Raw genomic sequence first — 15443 nt, 5'->3', positions numbered from 1 at the left:
GCCTTCCCTTCTTTACTACCTCCTGGCTTCCCTCAAGATTCAATTCAATTTCCAACTTCTTAAAGAGACTAGTTGGGGTCAAACCTGCCTGCCCTCTGAGATTACTTTCATTCATACTGTTTATATCTTGTATGCATATAGTTTTTTTGGCACCTTGTTTCCCTTATTAGAATATGAGCTTCTTGAGAACAGGGGCAGTGCTTTTTTACTTTCTTTGTATCTCTAGTGCTTAATATAGTGCCTGAAACATAGAAGTGCTTAATAAATGCATGTTGATTGATTTCTCAGTTCTGGTACTTTTTTCCTGTCTCATTTCTCTTTTAGCAAATTCTTCTAGGTCAACATTTCCCCATACACTTTATTTAGGTTAATGGAACCCTTTCATGGGTTCACAGCAAACACCGGTATATCATTATCAACACCTGTTAACTTCTGTACTTTTTGTTTTGTTTTGTTTTGGCTTTTTGGTGAGTCAGTCAGGGTTAAGTGACTTGTCCAGGGTCACACAGCTTGTAAGTTTCAAGTGTCTGAGGTCGGATTTAAACTCAGGTCCTCCTGACTCCAAGGCCAGAGCTCTATCCACTGTGCCACCTAGCTGCCCCAGCTTCTGTACTTTTAAAAGAACAAAAGCTGTGTGTACTTGGGCAAGTAATTTAGTTCTCTGGTTCTCAGTTTCTTCACTGTGAAATAAAAGGGCTAGACAGGATGACATCTATGGCTCTAAATTTCTATGATGCTACCAATCTTTAAAAAAAAATTTTGATTGATTTTTTTTTTAACATTATTCTCGTTTCCCCAGTATCTTTTCCCTTTTCTATCCCAGACAGCCATGCCATATAAAAGTAACATTTTTAAGATAGTTAAAAAAAAAAAGGAAAAAATCAACATAACGGATTAGTACATCAGAAAAGTCTGAAAATACATGCATTGTGCAACACTTATGTATTTCCCACCTTTTCAAAGGGATGAGTATCTTCTCCTTTATCTCCTTTTTTTTGGCCTTTCATATTCTTTATAATTTTGCAACATTCGCTTAGTTTGTTTTTTTTGTTTGTTTGTTTTTGTATTTTGATCTTTTTATTTATATTTTTTGGTCATTGTGTATATTGTTTTCTTGGCTATGTTTATTTCACTCTCCATCAATTCATGTAGCTTTTTCCATGTTTCTCTGTATTCATCACAGTTGTCATTTGTTATAGTGAAATACTATTCCATTACATTATGTACCATAATTGGTTTATCATTCCTCAGTCGATGGGTAATGACTTAGTTTCCTATTCTTCCCTATCACAAACAGTGCTGCTATAAATATTTTGTTGTGTCTTTGTACTTTCTTATCACTGTCCTCCTTGGGATATAAGCCTAGTAATAGATTGTCTGGGTAAAAGTCAGTGGACATTTTAGTCATTTTATTTGCATTTTTCCGTGTTGTTTTCCAAAGAGATTGTACCGATTCACAACTTAGGCAATGTAAGAGTGTGCCTATCTTCCCACAACCTCTCCAACGTGGACTATTCCCATATTTTTGTTGTCTTTGCAAATTGGCAAAGTGTGAGATGAAACTTCAGGGTTGTTTTGATTTGCATTACTCTCCTTAGTGATTTGGAGCATTCTTTAATGTGGTTGTTAATAGTTTACAGTTCTTCCTTTGAACATGATGCAGGGAAGAAAATATAAAAATTTGGAAGGGAAGAATTCTTCCCTTGGATGGATGGATGGATAGATGGATGGATGAATGGAAAATATAAAAATATTAATATTAGAAGTATATTGTGATTTAATAAATCAGAATTGCCTTCATATATTAATATGGACAGTATGAAAGATTAAACCAAGAGAGGAAACAGGAGCAAAATAAAGTAAGAGAGGTTTTGATTAGACATAAAGAAGAGCTACTTGACTAACTATGTAATAAAATTTACTATTGAAGGCACAAAATCTCCATCTTTACTGGAGGCCTTGGCTCTTTAATACATTAAGGGCCCTTGCAGCTCTATTCTATGAAACCTCTCTAAATTTACAGTGTTGTGTTGTAGTCTGACAAAAAGTTGCCTTTGAGATCTTTTTATTAACTCCCAGAATAGAATCCTTCACACAGTAGGTACTCAGTAAAGGTTTGTCGAATGAGAGGATGGATAGATGAAAAATCATAAAAACATAAATGTCAAACTTAGATAATTGCATAATTTGGGCTAGAACTAGAAGTGCAGAAGATGAATTAGGATGTAAAGACATTTGAAATAATATTTTCTCATTTCCCTATATACTGGGAGGAAAGGGCTGTTAGGGTAAAGGAGATAGTATGACGATGGCTTGATGAGAAGACTTGATTCAGGTCACATACTGTTTTTAAGGCCATGGTAACTTTCCAGGTTTTAACAAATAAATGTTAATTTGATTGCATTCCCTGCTGCCGTCACCAAGTCAGTTCAAGTACTTTCTGTTTGTTCAAAGATGTCTTCTGTCATCCAAGGGAAATCCTGCTTCCCAGCCTAAAAATTTTAGAGCCGTAACTCCATAAGGGCTTTCTGACCCAAAGTCAGAAACCATGAAATGTCAGATATTTATAGTAGAAGTGACAGCTGGAAAAGAGAATTATAGGTGATAGCTCTGATTTTTATATTTTTGGAGTTTGGGAAGCGAGTGTTCTTGGCTATAGTAGGTACCATAAGACACCAAAACATAATCTCTCTTTTTGAAATTTAGAAATCCACTGTTGCTGCCGTAGCCTTGAAAGTGGGACAGGGGTGGGAGCAAAAGCCATCCCTTTAGTTCATCTCTTTATTTAAGCAAGTTTTTCTGGGTACCATGACTATATTTGTAATCATTTTCATAACTAGTTAGAGCCAGAAACTTGAAATCTTTGTTGTAACACAAAGCTTCTTTACATAAACACAACCTGTGGTTGAGACTAAAATTTTATTGGGGTTGAATTGAAACACTGTCTGATTAGTACAGTTGATCATTTATGTTATAAATAAATAAATGAATGAATAAATAAATATATTTATAACATAAATAAATGTATGTTATAAATAAAGTTGTAAACTTATGTTGATGATTTTGTAAAACTGACCTATTCAATATGCTTTCTTTCTTTTGGTAAAGAACTCACTCCAGCAAAAGGACTGTCAACTTGGATTACCTTTCACACATGCGGGATGCACTTGTTCTTCCCTTGACATTACATGGGACAGAAGGTGTACAGAATGTGGTTGAACTCATGGATACATACCATCTCATGAAAGAAGACTTTGAAAATATCATGGAAATAAACATTTGGGGAGGCAAACCGAGTTCCTTTTCTAAGCTGGATCCCAAGGTAAAATTCACAACTACTTTTACTTCTGTTAAGTGTATTTTTATTTATCACATAAGTACATAAACAAAATTAAGCATTTAGCAGAATTTGGAAGTCTACCTCCTTCATTATTAATTCCAAGCTACCAGATATTCTTGGAGGAAATAGTGCTGATTAAGTCCACTTATCGTCATACTAGCAATACCTTTTATTTCCTTGTCTGTAAAATGCACATATTGAACTAGATAGTCTTTCCAGTCTCTTCTGGATTCTCTGTTCTTCCTCAAACCCTCACTGTTGCACATCATTCTCATTATTTATCTATCATTGATTTTATATCATATTTCTCACAGTTACTCTAAATGTTCTCTTTTCTTCTCAAATCCCAACTCTTTCCTCTGTCTCATCACTTTAAACAGATGACCTTACCTTCCTTGTTGCAAAGAAGATGGAGATTGTTCAGTTTCGTTTTTTTCAGCTCCCTTTTTGTACTACTCTGAAGCTCTTCTGAAAAGTATAACCCTTCCTCCATGTACCCTTGATCCCAATCCTTCCTTCTGTCTTCTTATTCACTCTGTTCCATCAACTATCTCCTGCCTTTCTCATAATAGTCATTCTTTCCCTCTGAAATGAATGCCTTATTTTTTCTCAGCCTGCATCCTTATTTAGATATACTGCATTCTTAAAACAGACAAAAAATATCCCAGAAGCCTTTCATTAACCTTGCCATTTCTTCATATCATAACTTCATCTTTTTATTCTCTTTTACCACCAAATTTTAAGATACAGATATACACGGAGATATATAAAATAGTCTATACTTGCTGCTGCTTCTTGCAAAAGAACTTTTCTCCTCACCACTACTGAAGGTACTTTATCCACAGTTACTAATGAATCACCCACTTCATTTTTATTTTCTTCCTCATTGACCACCATCTTTTTTCTTTGTTAGCTCCTCACCCTGCGCCCATTGTCTGTACAAGGATATCTTCTGGTGTTTTGTCTTCAGACTTTTCTTTGTCACTCTCCTTTGGTGAGCTCATCTCATTACTCCAGTTACCGTTTTTATGCAGATTAATTCAGACTGTATATCTTTTGGTCATCCAGGCCCTAATCTTTCTCCAGGACTCCAGTTGCAGCCTGCCATTTTTTCTTCACCTAGTACCTCAAACTCAGCATGTCTGAAACTGAATTGAAAAAAACTTGTCCCTGCCTCCCCCTACCTTCTGTACTTTTCTTGGTGGCACCAGCATTGTCCCAAGCATCCAGGCTTATAATATTGGCATCATCTTTGATTTCTCCTTCTACTGAGATACAGATACAGCCAGTCTGTTGCCAACTTGTTAGTTTTATCCCTGTAATATCTCTCAAATCTCTTCTTCCATTTCCCCCCTCCCCCCTTTAAATGTTTCTACAACAACCCTTGTTGTGAATCTCACCTTTCCATACTTAGACTATTATAAGAGTTTTATACTGGTCTCCTTGCCTCCTGAAATTCCTCTATGCAAACCATTTTCCAGACTGCTGCCCCAGGGGCAGCTCGGTGGCACAGTGGATAGAGCACTGGCCCTGGATTCAGGAGGACCCGAGTTCAAATCCAGCCTCAGACACATAACACTTAATGGGGCAAGTCACTTAACCCCATTGCCTAGCCAAAAAAAAACAAAAAACAAAACAGACTGCTGCCCCAGTAATCTTCCTGATGTACCACTTTGATCATGTCATTTTTGCCTCAGACACTTGTCACTTAACCTCTCTGTGCCTCTGTAAAATGGGAGTGATAATAGCACTTACCTCATAGGGTTGTTGTGAGGATCCAGTGAGTTAACATATGTAAAACATGTTGTAAACCTTCAAAGTTCTATATAAATGGCAGCTATTATGTTATCATTATACACTTTCCACTAAGAATCCTTCAGTGGCTTGCCTTTTCCTACCAGTTTCCAGGCTTCCATTTTTACTTCTTTAGCTAACCTATCTCACACTGCTGTCTCTTACCTCCCTATCAGATACCCTTAGGCTATTCCTCTGTCTACTTCCTACTGCTCTGAGGCAGGTATTCCAGGATGTATCACCACTAACCAGAAGGTTGGATCTTAAAGGAGAACTTTGAACAAATTAATCACCAGCATCCCTCAGTGAATCTCTCCAGTCACTTTTACCATGCCTCGGCTCTCTACTCAGTGGTTAGCATGCAGCCCTCCACCCCGACTCTCCAATACTCTTTCCACCCAAGTGATTCTGAACCTTTAGCTTCTGAAGTATATACCCCACCCCCTGCTGTCCACTGCTTCTGCTGTCCTTAAAAGACTTGATCTGACTATCCCCTCTGGCTGTTATTTTTGTTTCTTTTGTCTCCTTCACAGCTAAATGCTTGAGAAAGCTGTTGACCCTGACTGCCTCCTCTTCCTCTCCTCTCACTTCTAAGTGCAGTCAGGCTTCTGACTTCATCATCCAACTGACACTGCTCTCTCCAAAGTTACCAGTTACCTCTTAATTGCCAAATCGGATGACCTTCCCAATACTTACTCTTCTTGATCTTTGATACAAAGCTTTTGACACTGTCAGTTCCTCTCTTCTGGGTACTATCTCCTTTTCAGGTTTTCAGGACATTATTCTTTTCTGGTTTTCTTCCTATACCTATTTGGTCTCTCCTTAGTTTCTTTTGTTGGCTGTTCATCCAAATTCCTCGTTGTGAGTGGTCCCCCAAGGTCTGTCCTGTGTCTTTTTCTCCTTCTCTACCATCTTGCTTGGTAATTTGATCACCTCACATAATATCGTTTATCATCTCTATGCGTATGGTTCCCTGATCTAGATATCTTAGCTGCCTTTTGGATATCTGGGACTAGATATTTCCCAGCTTCTCAAACTAAACATGTCTGAAACAGAACTCATATATTTCCCCCTCAAACTCACTCTTCCCAACTTTCCTAATAGTGTGGAGGAGACCACCATCCTCTCAGTCACTGAGGCTCATAACCTCAGTGTCATCCTTATCACTTCGCTTACCCTCGCACCGTATATCTAACATGTTGTCAAATTTTACCATTTCTACCTTGAAATCCCCTCTCAACATGTAGTTTGATGAAGGTCCTCATCACTTCTCACCTAGGCTACTGCATTATCCTTCTCTTTGGTGTCTGCCTCAGTTCTTTCTCCATTCCAATCCACTCAGCTGGGAAAGTGATTTTTCTAAAGACCAGGTCTGACCAATTACTGAGCTCCCTTCTCTTCCCTCTTCTTTACATAGTAAACTCTAGTGGCTCTCTGTTCCCTTCAGGATCAGGGAGAATATCTCTGCTTTTTAAAGCTTTCACATCCTGGCCCTTTTCTACCTTTCCAGTTCTCATACTTTAATTCTTTCCCTGCCCCCTATGATCCAGTTAACTGCGCTGACTTGCTTTTCCTCACATATGACACTCATCTCCGGATTTCATGTCTTTTCTCTATTTTTCATTCCTCGAATGCTCTGCCCCTTGACCTCTGCCTCCTAACTTCCCTGACTTCTTGCAAGAATCAGCTCAGATCCTACCTTCTTTAGGAGGTATTTCCAAGTCCTGTTATCTTCCTTTTTTTAGTTAACCTCACATCTGGGATGTATAGGATGTTCAGGGAGGACTAATGCCTCAGATGTGAGGGCTTGCTATGCCCTTTTCAGGGCTGCTTATTCACTTTTGGTGTCCACTTCTCACTCAACTCCCACTTGTAACCACACCCTGATAAAGTCATCTCAGCAGACAGGCTAAATCTTAAGGTTGAGGGTAACTCCCCATTGACGAAGCTCTTCAAGTGGTGGCTCAATTGCCACCTGTTAAGGATGCAGCCGATTGGTTTTTTGTCCAACTTCATCTTGGACAAGATGGCCTGGGGCCTTTGCCAAGTCTGATGTTCTAGGGTTCTTTTTTAATATGAAAAATTGAAATGATGCCGAAAGAATTATAATATGATAGTCATACCATATGAAACCCATTGTTTTCAACATTAGTTTTTTTTGTTTTGTTTTGTATTGCACTCCAGTTGGTGCTATTTTGCCTACTTTTGACATTTTGACATGGTTTTACTTTTACCTGGGGAGTCTTAAACAGGTATCTGGTGTTAGATCATGGGTGGGTCCTAGAAGTTCATTTTGATTTTTCAGAAGAACTCCAAATTATCAATAACCATATGAAAAAAAGTACTTCAAATCACACAGTTACAGAAATGCCAATTAAAGCTACTCTGAGGTTTCACCTCAGACTCATCAGATTAGCAGTTGATAAAAACAGGACAATGACAAATGCTGCATAGGCTGTTGGTAATATGATATATTAATGCACTGTTGGTGGAGCTGTGAACTGATCCAGCCAATCTGAAAAGCAATTTGTCACTATTCTGAAAATGTTTTATTAAACTATGTGTGCCCTTTGATATAGTGATACCACTACTAGGTCTATAAAGAATCAAAGGAAAAGGACCTATATGTACAAAATATATTGGCTGTTTTTGTGGTGGAAATGATCTGAAACTATAAAGAGGTGCTTATTAATTGGGGAATGGCAGAACAAATGATGATGTATGAATGTGGTAGAATAATACTATGGTGCTGTAAGAAGTGATGAAGGGGATAATTTCAGAGAAACTAGGGAATTTATATATGAACTGTTACAGAATGGAGGGAACAAAATCAGGAAAACAATTTCTGTAATGACAATAACATTATAAAGACAAACAACTTTGAAAGATTTAAGTATTCTTATTAATACAGTGATCAACACAATTTCAGAGGATTCATTCAGGACAACATATGCCACTAACTTCTTGACAGAGAAGTGGTTAATCAGGGTTGCAGGTTGAGACGTATTTTCAACCTGGCGGACATGAAAATTTGTTTTGCTTAACTATGCCTATTTATTACAAAGGTTTTGTTTTTCTTTCTCAACGAAGGAAGGGCTAGAGAGGTGGGAAGGAGAGAAAGTAGACTTTCTGTTCACTGAAAAAAAAAACTCTACATTAAAAAAATTATAGGCCAATCAGTGCATTTATTAAAAGTGACTTGAACGGGCAGCATAATGGTAGAGCACTAGCCCAGGAGTCTGGAGGATCTGGACACAAAATGGACCTCAGACACTTGCATGACCCTGGCAAGGCATTTAACCTCAGTTGCCCTCCCCTTTTCCCCTCAAAAAAGTGGCTTGGAAAACACTTCAGAAAACTGTGTTTGGGTTGCTGTGCCTTGAAGTCACAAAGAAATATTTGAGATTCATGTTTTTTTTCTCTATGCTTATTCCATACAGGTTAAGGCAGCTTTTACTCGAGGCTACAATAAAGAGGTGCATCTCACACCATATTCACTTCAGGTAACAAAGACATCTAAACATAGTAGAGGACCATCACTGAGTTCAGACTACAGTGATGAATTAAATGAAGATGAATCCCAGTCTGAGGAGAAGGACCACGATGGTATTGAAACTGATGCTATGATCAAGGTATTTTAATGTTTGATACAAGTATTACATGTTATACTTTTTTTTGATAGAAGCTGTGATTTCTTTGGTATAGGATGTCCCTGGTGAGGCACTCTCTACGAGTGCTGATTCGCATTATCTGGGGTACTAAGAGATACCCTTTATTACGCAGGGGTATGGCCTGGACCCACGTCTTCTTGGCTTTTGGGTCAGCCCTCTCTGTAATCATTAGCCTCTCATCCTGTAATATACTGCCCCCCTCTCCCAGTAGGTGGATGGAGCACAATGTGCTCAGTACTTAGAGACAGAAATATCTGTTAGGCAGAAGAGTAGTATTCTCCTCTTGGTGGTTCTTTCTTCTCTTTTCCTCTTAGGCAAACGAAGGCTTTTGGATCCTTTGCTCCTCTTTAGTGTTTTTATGAGAGGGACATGTGATAGTACGTGCTTCAAGGGTTCCCCCGACAAGGAATTGGGAAGAGGCCACAGGGCCTCGACTGCTTGAGTCATGGGGGGGTTGCTCTATGACATGTAAATTTTATTTAAAATTTTTAAAAAAATTTTTACATGCTTTTGTAATCTTTGTATCTACTGCCTTCTTTTCCCCCAGTTGAATCTCAACAGAAAAAAAAACCTAGAAAAATAAAACCCCTATCATTAACATGCATAATCTTGTAAAGCAAATCCCCACATTGGCCATGCTCTCAAATGAAGGTAATGATTAATAGACTGAAAGCAAGTTGCTCATGTTCATGCAGATAGCAGGAATCAGTGGGTGGGATTCAACCCCGAGTTTCCTTGATTCCAAGTCCGGCATTCTGTCCACTCCCTTCAGCTGATCACCCCTTCATTTTCACTCTGCCTTCAGGTTCCCCCATCCTGAAATGACTTGCTAATCACACCCTACCTAGTAGGGAGTCTTCATTCCTTTCCTTCTGCCTCCTTCCTGAACATCTTTTTCCTCTGCATTGCAACCTCCAGTCCCTTTCTGCCTCCCTTTCCTCCTAGTCCATTACTTTGCTCTGGCCTTCTCTTCCTAGTTTTAAACTTAGAATGAATTAACCCCCTCAAGTACATCTGTACTTGTACATCTCTGTCCTTAACTCCCGTTAGTCCTTTATCCTTTCACTGTTGGTGTTATTAGCATTTCTACAATTAAATCAAATAATGGGTGTGCGGGGAGAGGGCATCCTTCATTGGGAAAGCTTCTAGAATTGTACTTTACAAATAGTGATAGCTCATGACTTTAGATATAGATGCAGATGTATAATGAGGCAGGTAGGTGGCACAGTGGAGAGAATGTTAGAGTTAGGAAGACCCGAGTTCAAATGCTGATGCAGGCACTTGTTGGACAAGTCACTTAACCTCCTCAGCCTCACTTTCCTCAGCTATAAAATGAGGATGATAATACTAGCATTTACCTTTCTTACCTGCAAGGATCATATGCTATATCAAACGTAATGTGCTTTATAGACCTTAAAGCTCTATATGATATATTTATATATAAATGCTAGCTATAGGTTTTTGATCATTTTGAAGGGGGGACCATCCACATACGTGCTTCTAAGCATTTTTATTGTAAATGAATGCTGTAGTTTAGCGAAGGCTTCTTTTGGTTCCACATAATTATGTGGATTCTGTTATAAAATTATGATAATTGTTTTCTTAACGTTGTACTGTCTATGAATCAAACTTGGTCAAAGTGAATTATTTTTTGGAGTCTACTTACATGGATTTAAAATTTTTACCTTTCCATAACTGCCTAGAAAACAAATCAGATTTGATTTACCCTGACAATAAGCTTGATTTACAAATTATAAATTGACTCTAAAGTGGATGTGGTAATGCTTATATACATGTTTTTGGTTTGTTTGTTTTTTTTTCAGCAGAAAAGGACAACATCTTCAAAGTCTTCAAAACCAGAAAAAGATACAGAGAACAAAAAAGCAAAGGGGAAAAATTCACAAAAAACCTAAGTAAATTGAGTTATCCCGCATTGACAACCACTCTGTAATAACTGGTGTTGGTTGGAGCTTCTGGACAAAGCCTTGTATCGATCACAATTGTGGCTTGGCAGTAATGTTACTGTTTGTTCCATCTCATTATTCAGAGAACTATGGCACAATTAGAAAGGTTTAACAGTTGGCTAAAAATGCTCCTCTTATAGAGGGTGGTTTGACTGCTTGTTCTTCCACTTTTCAGTGGCAACATAATTACATCATTGTGCTTCAAAGCTACCATGTAAAATTCTTACGAAATGCAGGCTTTGGAGTAAGATTTTAGTAGTCAAATATTAACATGCCTAGGTTCATCAATAACATAGTAACTTTGGAATGGAATGTATTCTAATAGCCTTCATAGGGCCAATGTCTCTCTCTTTTTTTTAAACTAGTTACTATTATGTGGTGAAATTTTGTAAATAGAACATAATGAGAAAACCACTACCCAGATGTGGGTATTTCTTTTGTATATTGTCAAATATGTCACAAAAATCTGCAATAAAATTACTTTTACATGATAATTTAAAAATCCATTTGTTTCTTGGCTTATGGTTACATTAAGATAGCAATGTTTTAGTATATATTTGATATTCTATTTTGTCTGTAATTTGAAAAAAAGTTGAAAAATAATAATGTTTAGTTACATTTATTAGTGTGTGAGATATAAGTTTTATTATAGTCTGTACCATGAATGGAATTATGCTATATGTTCTAAAGCTTGTCAGAAAATGCCAAAATTTCTTTACTGTCCTTCATGAAGGCTTTGATCCTGTTTGCCTCTAGTTGCTCCCATTTAATGCAGTGACCTTGTAAGACTGGAATACATCTTTATCATGTACATACTTTATGGTTATAAGTTTTTATGCACAATCATTTTTAAGTGTTATATCCTGTTAGATTGTAATCTTCAGGACAGGGACTTCCATTAGTCACCAGTTTTAACTTACCCCTTTTATATTTTAATAGAGTTTTGGTATGCTGCCTTTCTCCTCTGACCATATTGTAAACATTTAAACTACCGTCAAGATGATGTGTCTCTCTTTCTTCCCCTGCTTCATATACCTGTATCTCTAGCAGACCACTATGGTGACATTCTCTTTTGAGTCTGAGGAATAGGACTTAATTCTTTTGACCCTCTGGTAATGAACAGTCTCACCCTGTTAAAGCAGCATATTATTCTTTCATAGTGAGAATACTGTTCTCTCTACTGACTGATTATAATTTTTCCATGACTTAGTAGGCGGTTATTAAGTGGCTGTGGCTGAATTTTTCATTCTGCAGCCAGCGTGGTGATAGACCTCTCAGAACTAGACTGGTACTCAGATGATAGACATCGTCAAGCCCTTATTCAGCTTTTCCAGCTTATGTAGAACTTCCCCAGAGCTTGTGCTCCCCTGCACTGGTCTAATCTTTGAAAACAGGGTTACCTCTGTGCTACAATGAGCCACTGGAGCGACTAGTACAATATCATTGCTGCACGCAGGTTAGTATGTCAGGTGCTTTGTTCAATTATGTGTTATAAAATGATTCACCAGTATTTATTTATGATTATTGGTGTTTCAAATCAGGGTTAAGTTAGTAAGTCTACTAAGCACTGCCTAGTTAGAAGTTTATTACACACTTATGACACCAATGCAAGGCATGATAATGCTTATGTACATTTTTTTTCCCATAAAAAGGAAAATCTTAAAAGCCTTCAAACTCAGGGAAAAAAATATAGAGAACAAAAAAGAGGAAAGGTTTTAAAAAAAAAACCTACATTGAAATGTATCTTACTGCTAACTACTCTTTAATCACTGTAATGATAATTTATACTTCTCAAACCTGATGATGTGCTTCCCCTTAGAGGTCAGAGAATAAAAATAGAGATAAATTTCAAATATCCATTCATCAATTTAATTTTAAAGTCTGTATTTCCAGATATAAAAATATCAAAATGTAAATGTTTACAGAATCACAATATAGGAGACAGAATTGAGGGGAAAAAACTCACAGAGTGAAAAGTATAATAAAGTGAAGTAAATAATAAAAGTATAAAATAAAGTGAAAAGGATAATAAAGAAAATACGAAAAATGCAAGAAGGGACCTTGAGATGACGTCTATGTTACTGTTTCCAGGAAAGATTGTCCACAAAGCCTCTTGAGAGACATTTCAATTACCCTGGGAATATGATCTAGCCTCTAGAAATATCTGTTATATCTGAATCTTTAAATTTTCCACCATATGATTGTGGTAGAAGGAGAGAATAAAGCAAATGCAAATATTTGCTAGGAAATAAAGCTAAACGCTTAACAGCCATAATATTATTTATACTTGCTTCTGTTTCTTTCGTCTCAGTTGGAAAATGACTATGGTACGGTTCTGGTCACTGTGCAACAAAGTGAATGAGGCACAATCCATGTGGAGTAGACATTCTGCTAGCTGAATCTTGTGTCAGGAAAGGCCCAGGTAATATAGGTAGGAAGTCATAAAGGTATAAAGAATTGGTTAAAAGAGAGAAAAGCATCGATAGTAGTGAGTAGGACAGGGTTGAAAACAGCCACTTTTAAGAGCTGTTAAGTTGCATTCTTCAGTGAATTACTGAAGCAGACCATAAAACTATTATTTCTATTAAGACAGCCAAACATTTCTTGGGGCAACTGCTTCTTGAATAAGGAGACTTCAAGAAGGTGTGATCTTCTTTTCTTTAAACAATATTAAAAACAAAAGTTTGAATATCACAAATTTATAACTTGTGATAATTCAATTTAGGCAGGATCCAATTTCTTTAAATTACTTATGAAGAAAATATTACTAAACAAATTAATATAAGAAAAAGTTTGCAGGGGTTGGGGGAGGACAGATGAGCATCAGTCCCCCTTCCTCACTTGCTGACAAAAAATGGTTGTCTAGTCTCTCTTTGCAGACCTTCTAGTCATGGGAACCCTAAGAAATGCTGGACCAAGGAAAGATACCCAATTAGGAAAAAGTTGATATGTATATTTTTGTAGTTGAGATTATTCCTATGAGACAAAACAAGCATATTCCTAACTTGATTCAGTGCCACCTAATACATATGGAATGTTGAATGTTTAGTTCAGGGGGTCTTAACCTTTTTTTGTGTCAGACCCCTTTGGCTGACTGGGAAGACTATGAACCCCTTCTCAGAATGTTTTTAAATTCATAAAATATATAGACTTAAAAAAGAAACCAATTATATGGAAATACAGTTCGTAAGACATAAAAAAGCAAAAAGTCGACGGTTCCCACGTAAGAACCTTTGGTTTAATTTCTGTATTACTTGCTGATAGTGGAATTGGATTCTCTATATAAACATCAGCTATACTGTATTCTTTAGCAGTTTCTGAACCTTTAACAGTAGTATCATTTTCAGGGGTTTTAGGAAACCACCAGTCTTAAGGAGTGTATGCTACTGTACAAGCCTAATTTAATTCAATCAAATTGTGTCTTTTAAGTACCTGCTATATGCAAAGCACTGGGGATAGACATAGAATAAAATGAGAGTCACTGCCCTTGAGAGCTTACATTCTAGAGGTAGTAATCACTAAATAATTTAGGGTTGTAAACAGTTTAAGGTTGCTTTCATTCCGGATATTTTTACCATTCTTGAAACTGCCTTCAGAGCCAATCTACGAATCACAAAAGTTAATTTCAATTCAATAAGCACTTAAGACCGCCATGTGAAGGGTACCCTGCTGGGCACTTGCGTCATCGCAGTGTTCCAGAATACGTTTTTCTTCAAGGCTTAGCTGAAGGGGCGCTTAGCTCGTCTTGAAGTGTTCTTGACTATCTCAGTTACTGCATTTGCATTCATGTTATAGCCCTCAAGATAACGTATGTTCCTTGAGGGCTGGAAGCAGGTTTTGTCTTCCTGTCCCCCACTGCTTAGCACAATAGCTTGCACTTAGTAGGTGCTTACTCAGTGCTTACTGAATTGAATTCGTGATTGTGAGAGGCAGCATGATACAGTGCTGAACTTGGAGTCCGGAGAGACATGGGTTCAAATCCCACTTCTGGCACTTATGAATTTCATGGCCATAGGGTAATCAGTTAACCTTTGGGCCTCGGTACCCTCATTTGTAAAATGGGCAAATATGTAGTGCTTACATTTTTCTTTAATGACTATGTTATAAATATTAAAATGCTACACAAATGTCAGGTTTATTATTTTTTATAAAGTCAGTGCTTAAGCACGGTGCTTTGCATATATAGCAGGGCCTTAATAAAATTTGTTGAATTAAATTGAAAAAATGAAGAGACTGGTTTTCTTGGATGGTTCATAAACTGACTAATGGCAATTTCAAATAAAGAATTCCAAAAATGTTTTGAATAATAGCATCACTACTGAAGAGGATAGTCGCTCAAGATGACCATTTTGAAGGACAGTCCTCACTGTGAAAGGTGTTGAAAAAAATCTGTTATTACTATATAGTCATCACACATCTTCCACTTGAATACTCTTCAGACTTTTCCCATTGTAAGTGTTTTTCTGTTATCTTGGGGTTGTGTGTGCTTCATGATTAATTGGGCTACTTTCACACCTGAAAGTAAAAAAAGCAAGTTGTGCTATATTAAATTGATTAACTTTAATTTCTATTTTAAAAAAATTGCTAGAACATTTAAAATATAAATTGAGTATTGGATAAAAATGAATATTGGAAAGGAAGAGAGGGGAACCTTTAATAAGTCAAAATTTTTAT

General features: G+C 37.1%; 2 protein-coding genes across 4 annotated transcripts in view; one reads left to right on the top strand and one right to left on the bottom strand.

Moving 5' to 3' along the window:
• RFC1 (replication factor C subunit 1) overlaps positions 1–11263 on the top strand; it is a 99114-nt gene extending 87851 nt beyond the window's left edge. The window contains exons 23-25 of one of the 2 annotated variants that reach the window (XM_027835972.1): positions 3109–3322; positions 8575–8766; positions 10632–11263. In XM_027835972.1, the coding sequence (XP_027691773.1) occupies positions 3109–3322; positions 8575–8766; positions 10632–10718 (493 nt within the window). In that variant the 3' untranslated portion in view covers positions 10719–11263. Of the gene's footprint in view, positions 1–3108; positions 3323–8574; positions 8767–10628 lie in introns of both variants that reach the window. The other variant, XM_027835971.1, reaches the window with a different exon arrangement.
• Positions 11264–12615: 1352 nt separating this feature from the next.
• Positions 12616–15443, bottom strand: part of LOC114023361 (WD repeat-containing protein 19) — an 80625-nt gene continuing 77797 nt past the window's right edge. For both annotated transcript variants that reach the window (XM_027835968.1, XM_027835969.1), the window contains exon 37: positions 12616–15284. The gene's annotated coding sequence lies outside the window, so the exon portion shown is untranslated. The remainder of the gene's footprint in view (positions 15285–15443) is intronic.

The sequence above is a fragment of the Vombatus ursinus genome, unplaced genomic scaffold, assembly GCF_900497805.2.
Source record: "Vombatus ursinus unplaced genomic scaffold, bare-nosed wombat genome assembly UNPS02014818.1, whole genome shotgun sequence".
Taxonomy (NCBI): Eukaryota; Metazoa; Chordata; class Mammalia; order Diprotodontia; family Vombatidae; genus Vombatus; species Vombatus ursinus.
This window is presented reverse-complemented; position numbering and strand designations above follow the sequence as displayed.